The sequence below is a fragment of the Podarcis muralis genome, chromosome 17 (assembly GCF_964188315.1).
Source record: "Podarcis muralis chromosome 17, rPodMur119.hap1.1, whole genome shotgun sequence".
NCBI lineage: Eukaryota > Metazoa > Chordata > Lepidosauria > Squamata > Lacertidae > Podarcis > Podarcis muralis.
Genome location: NC_135671.1, coordinates 12,346,595 through 12,357,907, shown reverse-complemented (window position 1 = coordinate 12,357,907; position 11,313 = coordinate 12,346,595). Strand labels below are relative to the sequence as shown.

The 11,313-nt window shown below is 45.9% G+C and overlaps 1 protein-coding gene and 1 long non-coding RNA gene across 2 annotated transcripts; one reads left to right on the top strand and one right to left on the bottom strand.

The window, feature by feature from the left end:
* Window positions 1-50: 50 nt before the first annotated feature.
* Window positions 51-4,451, top strand: LOC144325942 (uncharacterized). The gene is made up of 2 exons (XR_013391110.1): window positions 51-355; window positions 3,733-4,451. It is a non-coding gene; the product is annotated as an uncharacterized LOC144325942 (long non-coding RNA).
* On the bottom strand, window positions 1,866-10,477 carry LOC114587891 (protein NipSnap homolog 3B-like). Its single transcript, XM_028712750.2, has 6 exons — window positions 10,319-10,477; window positions 8,248-8,470; window positions 6,792-6,947; window positions 5,584-5,733; window positions 3,385-3,471; window positions 1,866-3,285 (listed from the first exon to the last, which is right to left on the bottom strand). Exons 1-6 carry the CDS (start codon window positions 10,379-10,381, stop codon window positions 3,209-3,211), a joined length of 756 nt encoding a protein of 251 aa, XP_028568583.2. The 5' UTR covers window positions 10,382-10,477; the 3' UTR covers window positions 1,866-3,208.
* Window positions 10,478-11,313: the final 836 nt, after the last annotated feature.

The window sequence follows — 11,313 nt, the reverse complement described above, 5'->3', positions numbered from 1 at the left end:
GGGGCGCGTGCTGGGCGGCTGGCGTGGGGGGGGGGGGGAGATCGCCCGACCATTACAATTCAAAAGACGCTGCTGGTGAGGGAGGGAAGAGGGTGGCCAGGGCGACGTGGGCGTCGTGAAAGTCCTTTTACGCACAGGGGTTTTCGTTTTTGGCAAGGTGTCTTGCGAACGAGGAGGAGGGAATTAGGCAGGACTCCACGCGGAACTGGCAGGAGGAGGCTTCCCTGAGAGGCCGGGGGCCACGACTGCCTGCTGCCTGGGACCCAAACTTGCTGAAGCTAGGAGGGGAGCAACTGGAGAGAGCTTCTTGGTGCGCAATGTTCTGCACCCTTCTCCGCTGAAGGTGCAAATATGTGTGAGTAAGCCATATCTCTAAGACGCTGCAGGCTGCTTGATTTTCCAAGTGAAACCCAACCCTGAGCCCTGGGATCTTCCGCTTGGCAGAGATTGAATGTGGCACATAACACATGCTGGCATCTACTGTTGGGGGGGGTGGCTTTGTGGGTGAAGTCAAACCATCGGAAGGTTACGGCGCCTGCCATGGCTGTAGAAACCGATAGGGGAGAGACGTGTTTTGTTGCAGCTAGGGCAGATGAAGGAGCCAGCTTGTTATTAGGCATGTGTAACAGTATATAGGACGTGGGTGGTGCTGTGGGTTAAACCACAGAGCCTAGGACTTGCCGATCAGAAGGTTGGCGGTTCGAATCCCCGCGACGGGGTGAGCTCCCGTTACTCAGTCCCTGCTCCTGCCAACCTAGCAGTTTGAAAGCACGTCGAAGTGCAAGAAGATAAATAGGTACCACTCCGGTGGGAAGGTAAACAGCATTTCCGTGCGCTGCTCTGGTTCGCCAGAAGCGGCTTAGTCATGCTGGCCACATGACCCGGAAGCTGTACGCCGGCTCCCTCGGCCAATAAAGCGAGATGAGCGCTGCAACCCCAGAGTCAGTCACAACTGGACCTAATGGTCAGGGGTCCTTTTACCTTTAACAATATATAAATGAACCTACCCAGACTCTTCATCTTCCAAGGCCCTTTTTCATCTGCCTCCTCCTCAAGAGGTCTAGAGGGTGACAAAATGAGAAAGGGCCTTCTCTGCAGTGGCTCCCTGTGTGTGGAATGCTCTCCCCAGGGAAGTTCGCCTGGCGCCTTCATTATACAGCTTTAGGCACCAGGGAAAAACATTCCTTTTTTTACCAGGCCTTTGGTTGATCTGATTGACATCTATGACCTTTTAAAATGTGGTTGTTTTGATTTTGATTTTGCCATGTGAACTGCACTGAGACCTCCGGGTATAGAGTGGTATATAAATTCAATTAACAACAACAACGAAAACAAAACGGGTGATGGATCCTGACGTGCACATAACAAAAAGCAGCAGCCTTCCACACACAGCAACGCACCCTGCGTGGTATGTATTATTCTGAGAGGCAGTTTTTGGTGGTGCTTCCTTAAGCAACAAGCTCTCTCGGGGCCTGTCAGTCCCAGACATCCCTCTGCATAGCCAGGATGGGCAGCTGGTGAGAAGAATGAAGCTCCTTAATTGCCAAGGGCATGAATCCCAGGGGTAGCAGGAACTAGTGCTGCTGGTAGGATTTAAAAGTCCAAAATATATGTAAATATCTAATGTCCATGTGCGTACACACACACTTAAGGTATACAAATCAGGCAGTCTGAAATGCTTGCGACCACATTGGTGTATTACAGGCGCCCCCAAACTCAGCCCTCCAGATGTTTTGGGACTACAACTCCCATCATCCCTGAACACTGGTCCTGTTAGCTAGGGGTGATGGGAGTTGTAGTCCCAAAACATCTGGAGGGCCGAGTTTGGGGGTGCCTGGTGTATTAGAATAAAAACATCAAAGCGCTGGCAGGTTAATATCTTTATTAGAACTAACCAAAAAGAAAGTAACAAAATAATCAGCGAGCTTTATAGAATTCCTGTTCTGTCTGATTATGTTAAATTAAAAAGGGAAATGGGGGAGTGTTGGGGGACATGGTACAAAATCCCCACTGTTGTGTGTGGTGTGATTTTAGAAACAGAAAAACTAATTTCAAAATCAAAGCAGAGTTCCTTTTGTGACTCATGGAAATATACCTGTGGAGTGAGATAGCGGTATGCATCAGGAAAGAGGCCCAGGCGACTAAACAGTATTGCACCCCTTGAGATTTAGTCTTCGGTTCTATTTCTGCTTTTGCTTATAATTGCCATATAGGTCACCATATCTGGTAGTGTCATGTGCCAGAATGACATGTTGAAACGGGTTGTAGAGGACACTTTCCCAGAGGTGTGGGCGTATGACTTGGGATAGTTGACAGCTAACCTCTCATTGTGCTATAAAACTTCGGGGTTTTATAAAAGTTTATTGGGCTTAAAAGCTTAAACCTTGGGGAAATAGTTGTCCTCTATAATGCAGGAAAAAACCAGTTACTAAAATATTACACACACAATTCAGTTGGGGGGTGTTTCAGAAGGACTTCATCCATTTTTTTTATTTTACATTGACGACCCTGATCGTCATTTCTTCCCATAACGAATCCCACAAAGTAATCAGACGTAGCCTGAACAATCTATTATAGCTAAAACATTATTGGGAAATGCATCTCTAATTTTAACACTGTTCATGCTTCATTGTAATCTGGATAGTGGATGTTAATCTGTAAAAGCAGTACTAGGAATTATATGTTGATGTATGGTAGATTCCCCATTAAGGCTCAGATTAATCCGGTGGGATTCTGGGATGTTTTGGGGTGTAATATTTTATTTTACTTTACTTTTCACGATTTTAAAATGGTATGTGTGTAAAACAAAAGCATCAGCTCAGATTTGTGCTGCATATTTTCACTTATCTATTATAAAAACCTAAGAGCTGATTGTGTGTTAAATGTAACCTCACAGGGCTGTTGTGAAGCTATAATGGAGAGAAGAAGCATATAAGCCCACTTAAACCCCTTGGAGGACAAACGGGATATAAATGTCATAATAAGTAAATACATAACTATAGGTTGAATCTACGTATTTTTAAAACAAGCTAGCTACTGTGTATTCTTTGCTAGCAAGCAGCGGGAACATCAAGTTTGGCACACGCAATTCAACATTTTGCAAGGCTACACTCAATTTGCATCAAGGCACAAACATTGCAATTGGAGGATAAAAGGGCCGAAATAAAGAAAGGATGTGTTCATCTGTTGCCTTTCATCTGTTAGAGAACTATTTCAAAGGCGAAAATGGTGCAGGAATCAGAAGCATGTTTTGCTGGGATTCCAAGTACTGAACGTTCTCCCGTACTGAAAGTAAATGCAATGTAGGACAAAACCGGGTTAAACTTTCTGAGCAGCATTAAAGAAATGTTGGCACATACGCCAAGACACACCATCACCTCTTACCTGCTGCTACCACCCTGGCATCTTCGTGGGCAAAATGCCTCCCAGCCGCACGGCTATCAGGATTCTCATACCACCAAAGCACATGAACTGTGAAAACAGGAGCAAAACAAAGGTCAGCTCTGGAAGATGTTTATCCACGGTTAAGTATATCTGATTCAATTCAAACAGAAATGAAAAATGTATGTGTACTAGTGAAGGTTTAAAATGGAATATGGCTAAACATGTATTGCTGAAGGGTTGCTAACATTGGGGTTTTTCCAGTGTTGTTTTCTAAAGGACTCTGGGCTCTTGCTGAGTGAATCTAATTGTTGTTTTCTGCTAGTTAACATGTGAGTGTTATAACCTTAGATCACGTGATGAAGGTATTGAGTTGCAAATCTCCATTTTGAAGGGAGCTGCCTTTGAATCTTGGTCTCCCAAACTCTATGAAGATGTAAATGAAGCTCTCAGCTTAAGTGTCAGGTGTCTTTGCAGGAGCCAGGCCCTGTGACCAATAGGACTCTGCAGGACTGGGGCCTTCCTAAATTTGTTCTGAAGAGGCAAGGCGCGGCCACACAGGTGAGGCTGATTGGTAACTCACAGCACCTGGTGGCAAGAGCCGGGAAGGGATATAAGGTCAGCATTTTCCCTTCAGCTCTTTGCCACAGCAACACATTCCCTGCCTTGCTGTGTTTGACTCTTTGCTTCTTGATCCTTGGACCCTTGGCTTCTTGACTCCTGGCTCTCTGACCCTCGGACTCTTGGCTTTCTGGCTTCTGGACTCCCATTCCTGCTCCCACCTCGCCATCTTGCCCCTGGTCCCAATGTCCCCAGCTGGGACTTTGATCGCCCGTGAATCAGACCATGACACTAAGGCCAATAAAGGCTGGAAAGCAGGTTGTGGAGAGAGAGAGAGAGAGAGAGAGAGAGAGAGACCTTTGCTTATAGGTCTGTTTGGGTTATTTCATATTTTCTAAGATGCAGAGCCTATGCTGGACAGCACAAGACATTGTATGAATATTTTTGGATATATCATTTGATGTTTATATTTTATTTTGAAGAGTTCTGCTAGTAAAATTTGAACAATATTTTCATGGGTCTGGACAATGCTTCATTTCCAAAAGGAGTCAGTTTTCATGCACCCAGTTACTTCAAACTGCACAATATTAATATCTGCAACACCCAGATCTAGAGAGGGAGATCCTGGGCGCACACGTCCCAATGGGCATCTGATTGGCTACTGTGAGAACAGGTTGCTGGATGAGACTTTGACCTGACCCAACAGGACTCCTCTTATGTCTTTATGCAAACTCACTCTGTGCACATTCAGAAGTACCTTTCATCATTACCTCCTATGCGCAGCCAAATATGGGAGGGTGTGATGATAAATGGAAGTGATTAACAAAGAAGGGGAGAAGTCACAGGATTAAGACAACAGTTTCAAGATATTACTTTCTGCTTCACCACTGGACATAATCCATAGCACAAAGGAATGTCAGTGCATGTCAGGTTCTTCCACAGAAATGAATGGAGACCAGCATGTCTAAGACCATGGCCAACAGCCTGGATAGCTCACTGGGATAAAATGTGGTGCTGATAATGCCAAGGTTGCCGGTTTGATCCCCGTATGGGACAGCTGCATATTCCTGCATTGCAGGGGGCTGGACTAGATCAGTGGTGTCCAAACTTTTTTCAAAGAGAAGAGGAGGAGTTTGGATTTGCTATCCCGCTTTATCACTACCCTAAGGAGTCTCAAAGCGGCTAACATTCTCCTTTCCCTTCCTCCCCCACAACAAACACTCCGTGAGGTGAGTGGGGCTGAGAGACTTCAGAGAAGTGTGACTAGCCCGAGGTCACCCAGCAGCTGCATGTGGAGGAGCGGAGACGCGAACCCGGTTCACCAGATTACGAGTCCACCGCTCTTAACCACTACACCACACTGGCTCTCAAAGAGGGCCAGATTTGATGAAGTGAAGGCCCGTGAGGGCCAACCAAAGTTGTTGATCTTTTTTTAGGATTGAAGCTGTTGAGGTTTTTACCCCAGGAAATAAACTGCCACAGGGGCCGGATTACACCAGCAGGTGGGACGGATTAGGCCTCCGAAACAGACTTTGGACATGCCTGGACTAGATGATACTCAGCGTCCCTTCCAACTCTACAGTTCTATGATTCTATGTGTGAAACTACAGATCATAACAACACAGGGAATAGGTTTTGTACCTGTATTAAGTAATCCATATTCTGTATGGAAGACACCAATCAGTTTAGAATAGTCTTTGCTGATGTGCGCATCAATCGCTGCTTTAAATGACTTTCCCCACAAAGCGGGTCCACCTGGTTTCAGCTGATAAGTAACCAACTCATAAACTCCTAGAGGGGTGGGGTGGGGTAGAGGGAGGAGAGAGAAATTATAGTAAAATACAAAATAAAAAGCTGCTCACCCTATGCCGATATCTTCACCAACATTCCTATTTGCTTCACAATTTATTTTCCGCCTACTTTATAGTTCTTTGATTACGACCCAAAATCTTATTTCTGCATTTCGTGAACATCTATGCTTCCCTCTCTTTGAACAGCGTGCTTAGGTTTCTAATTTATTTTTCGTTTTTGAGCAGTTACAACCATGTACCCGTCACTGCCAATTCTCCCCTGCAAATCCGTATAGCGTCTAGTTCTTCCACCCTTATCTGTGGGTAGGTGTATTTTAGAGAAGGAGATTAAAAACCTCTCAAGATCTGAAGTAGGCAAAACAATTTTATCTCAGGGGGAAGCTATGGATATGGAAAGATATTATACTGATATGAACGACGAAATATACTGGGAGACATGGACTGTTTTTTGAATCCATCAGATGGATGTTTTGAACCAAAGCTTTAGCTTAGGTCCGTTAATGGGGGGAAAGATCAGGCTAGAAAAATTCCACTTCTGTTTCTCCTGCTTGCCTCCTTGCATGTCTGTTTTATTTTTGACCAAATGATTCTACTACAGTATGAAGCAATTTTCAAATTCAACTGCAAACAATGAAGAGCTTTGGCATGGATATAGTCAGGATTATTGTTGGGGGGGGCAGGCCTTTTGTTAGGAGGGGCAAGCCTTTGGGGGGGGCAGAACCTCAGTTAGCTATGTATTTTTATTGATTGGGGGCAGCTGCCCCCCGGCTGCACCCATGAGCTTTGGAGAGGCTTCTTCCAGAAATTAGGAATCTGCACAGCACCACATTTCCAGGGCACTTCTCATAGGAATTCCTCTTCCCTCTTGACCCAGTGACCAGAAAGGGCCAGAGCAGCCTGTAGTAACTTTAACCAGAGCTCTCTGGTGGCACAAGGACCAGTAATGTTACTTATGCCCTCTCCTCGAAATGCTCCCTGAAATTTGTTCCAGTACTAAAAACCAGTACCGTATACTGTTAGTGCAGTAAGACAGCTCACCTGGCTTTGGAGAACTCCCGAGCTCACACCAGGGGACCATGTAAGCAATTTCCATATGCTGCTTGTCTAGGAATTGAAGAAGTACTGACAATCTTTCCTGCCATTCCTTATCAGCGACCACAGCTTTCCTTACAGCTCTTCTGTGGGCAAAGTTGTCTATATAAGAAAGCAAAGAAGTGTTAGAACTCCTTTGGCCAGGTTCGATGGGCAGGCTAATAATAATAATAATAATAATAATAATAATACAGTGGTACCTCGGGTTAAGAACTTAATTCGTTCTGGAGGTCCGTTCTTAACCTGAAACTGTTCTTAACCTGAGGCACCACTTTAGCTAATGGGGCCTCCTGCTGCTGCCACGCGATTTCTGTTCTCATCCTGAAGCAAAGTTCTTAACCCGAGGTACTATTTCTGGGTTAGTGGAGTCTGTAACCTGAAGCGTCTTTAACCCGAGGTACCACTGTAATAATAATCTGGTATGATGGAATTTTGTTCTTGCACAAGGACAATTTGTTTCTTAAGCAGGTGTATAGAGACAAATACTTATGTGCATACCCAAGAAACCCATCAGGTTTTCAGAATTTATGGTGGGTGGGAAAATACCAATGGAAAGGATGGCACAACACACAGTGCAAATATATCCCGTCGAGCATTGCCTGCCAGCATGGATGGGAAACATTGAGGATGATTTTGGAGCATAAGACCGAAATTGCTCCTGTGTGGACGAAGCCACACAAACACGCAGACAGAAAAAAGCTGGCCCACCTTTGCATGAATGCTCTAGCATGGGCACAGCATAGGTGTGCAATATCAACTTCTGTGATTGAAAGGCCATTGGAAGTCTCTGTGCTGACTAGGACTGATACAAAAACTAGGAGTCTGGGCTATTGCTTGGTCAAACACAGCACTGCTTCTGATCGCTGGCTTCAGCCACCTGGACTCCAGAATCCCAGGTCTAAATTTGGATACAGACATTTACAATAATTGCAGCGAATTAACCTGGCAGTGGGACGCGGGTGGCTCTGTGGGTTAAACCACAGAGCCTAGGGCTTGCCGATCAGAAGGTTGGCGGTTCGAATCCCCACAACGGGGTGAGCTCCCGTTGCTCAGTCCCTGCTCCTGCCAACCTAGCAGTTTGAAAGCACGTCAAAGTGCAAGTAGATAAATAGGTGGGAAGGTAAACGGTGTTTCCGCGCGCTGCTCTGGTTCGCCAGAAGCGGCTTAGTCATGCTGGCCACGACCCGGAAGCTGTACGCCGGCTCCCTCAGCCAGTAAAGTGAGATGAGCACCGCAACCCCAGAGTCGTCCACAACTGGACCTAATGGTCAGGGGTCCCTTTACCTTTACCTTTAACCTGGCAGTAAACCTTCCCGAAATATCTACGATCGCTTGAGAAATATCCTACTCAGGATCTGCATAGAGGTCCCACAAGGTTAAAGCGCTACTGCGCAGTACCTACCATATTTCCAAATGTGGAAAGCCTTATTCATTGACCCAAACTCCGCTGTCCAGAATCCAATCATCTCTGAGTGAGCCACGCGAATGTTGATGCTTTTATTGACCAACTCGAGGAATTCCTTTGCCTTTGCTGGTTTGATATCGTAAGTACGGAGTTCATAGAAGGTGCCAACATCTTGCCTGGGTCCCGTGGCAAGAGACGAGCAAACCTGATACAGACTTGGCTTAAATGAGAGACATAAAAGCAAGAATTCCTGTTAGAAAATGAAATGAGGGTTTTGTTTCTAGGTTTGCAACCATGCTAATAATTATTTGGATCAGTAGTATGCTCTATTACAAGGTATAGCTTTAGTATGTGAAGCTGCAAATGCTTAAATTTTTTAATCTACTTAGTGCAACAAACCTAAATTAATAACAATAATAATAATAGTTATTATTGTTATTGTTGTTGTTGTTATTTATTTATTATTATTATTATTTACACCCTGGCCACCTGGCTGGGTTTCCCCAGCCACTCTGGGTGGCTCCCAACAGAATATTAAAAAAAACCATAAAACACCAAGCATTAAAAATTTCCCTAAACAAGTTTGATCTTGTTTGCTCACTAGCTTTTCGTCTTCAATGGCTACATATATAAATTTAAATTCATAGCATTTCCTGAAGACAAGTTTGGGGAAGAAAAAACAGCAGAGAGAGAAGAATCGCATAAAAACATTTTATCAACTTCCTTGAAATTTCCCACCTTTTCCTGACTTATTCCTAAATTCCACAGGACAGCAGTGGGTCTTACAATATATATATATATATTTAAATGCTCTGTAACATCAACAGAAGGAGAATTCTGTAACTTGGGCAGCGGTGAGGGAGAGGCAGTCATGGGAACATCTGTCTTTAATCCAGTTGCCTTCTGATCCACATATGGTCTCGTGAAAAGGGCATCCTCAAAAAGATTCATTATCTTGGAGATTGTAATAGGATACAAAGAAGTGAGCGCACTGGGAAACCTGTAGATTAGGATCAGTAGCTTGAATCATTTCCGCAAGAGAACAAGGGGCCAGTGTAGACCCTGAAGGGCAGCAATACAGTGGTACTCCAGGTTAGAGATGCTTCAGGTTACATACTCTTCAGGTTACAGACTCCGCTAAGCCAGAAATAGTACCTCAGGTTAAGAACTTTGCTTCAGTATGAGAACAGAAATCGCGCGGCGGCAGCGTGGCAGCAGCAGAAGGCCCCATTAGCTAAAGTGGTGCTTCAGGTTAAGAACAGTTTCAGGTTAAGAACAGACCTCCAGAACGAATTAAGTACTTAACCCGAGGTACCACTGTACAGTACTGCCAAGGGGAAGAAATTGCCCCTTTGCAGTGCAGAGTTTGCAGGAAATATCTCAACCCAGCAATGCAATGTGCTGTGTGTGCGTTTTTGGCGGGGCCTTTGCCAATGATCACCTCTGGCCTGCAACCTTCCGGTTGGCTAACCTTGACGGCAGTTCTTGAGCTGAAGAAGGTGAATCACCTGTATCTTAAAGGCACAGGGGCCAGTTATGAAGCTGGAGATCCAGACCGAATGACGCAACTCATCTAAGAGAGTCAGCGATGGTGGAGATTATTATTCCTTTCCAGCGTGCCTCTGCTTTCCTCCTCTCCGGGCAGGCTCCTGCACCGTTAAAGATTCACGTAGCAGGCAGAAATCCAACAGGTAACACCTGCCCATCTTGGAAGCGCCACACACCTGTTGGGTGCCTGCCTATCGTGCAGCTCTTACATGCAGGGGGACCCTACAAGCGTGTCTGCCTCCCCACGTGGGAACTGGAAACCTTCCTTTCCCCAAGTCCCGGGTGTCTGAAACAGGAGCTCGCTGCGTGAAAATGAGCAGGTGACGGTTTTCCCCTACTCTTCCCGGAAAATGTGATGCGGTTAAAAATGGTATGGTCTCCATACCCATGGGCGCGTTTAAATGCGCAGCTGCACAGAAAAGCAAAGCAAAGCAGTTTAAAAGTTGGCAGCCTCGTTCCCGATGGACGTGGGAAGTCAGGAGAAGAAATCTGAAGCCCGGCGCCTCTTTCCCGGCTTTACCTGGGCTTTGCACCCCGATAACACAGCTCTGCGGAGGGAGCCGAGGACGCGCGAGACCATCATGCAGCGCCCGCCGTCAGCTTTGCTGCCAAGGAAGCAAAAGGCTCCTTGCACGACTTCGCCGCGACCCTTTGCCTATGGAGGCTGCAGGGAGACAAAAAGACTCGTGGCGCTTTCCAAGAATAGCAGCTGCAGGAAGATCACCAAACCGGGAAGGTCGACTGCAATCGTCCATAAATGTTTGGGGGTTCCACTTTGGTAGTTAGAACGCTTTGCAAACCAGAAGCAATGAACTCAGCTGTTGTAGCCAAGCAGATGATAATTGCGTGCCGTTTTTTGTTTTTTAATTAAATGCCTTATGGTCATTCTGGAAATATTGGGTGAGGGTGATAATAAATGAATAAACCTGTTTGTCGGCTCACAAGCTCTTCCCCCGCCTTGCGAAGAGGCAGAAAGATTGATCTCATCCGGACTATGTTGACATTTTCGTTTCAAATGAACAGGATCCTGTGGATTCAAATGGCGTGCGTGCACCACATATTGCCTTTGATTTTGTGTGTGGGGTGTGTGTCTTACCTGGGTCCCCCAATATTTTATTCAAGAGTTCGCACCCCACTTCTGTGGTGCCAAAAAGGTAGTTTGTACACCTTTGGTCCCCCACCCCCCTGCACTCAACAGTGGCTCCTAGATGCTGTCAGCATGGACCGTGGCCACATCCCAAGAAATGGCTAAACCAGGTGAGGGTAGCAGATGGGTGTCAAATCCTTGGTGAGTTAGGGACATCTCCTGCATGTGAAGACAGGCTCCGTCAGATTGAGTGGACCAGAGCCATAGTGGGTCCAGCGGTCAAGAAGGTGGTCGTCACGTGCTGTAGAGGGAAGTGAGGGGCAGATGGGGCTTGTCCACCTGGGAAGGTAGCCCATTTAAGAGAAGGAAAACTCTGATCCTGAACCTCTGCTGCCTTGCTACCTTTGAAGGGCTACCTTTGAAGGTGA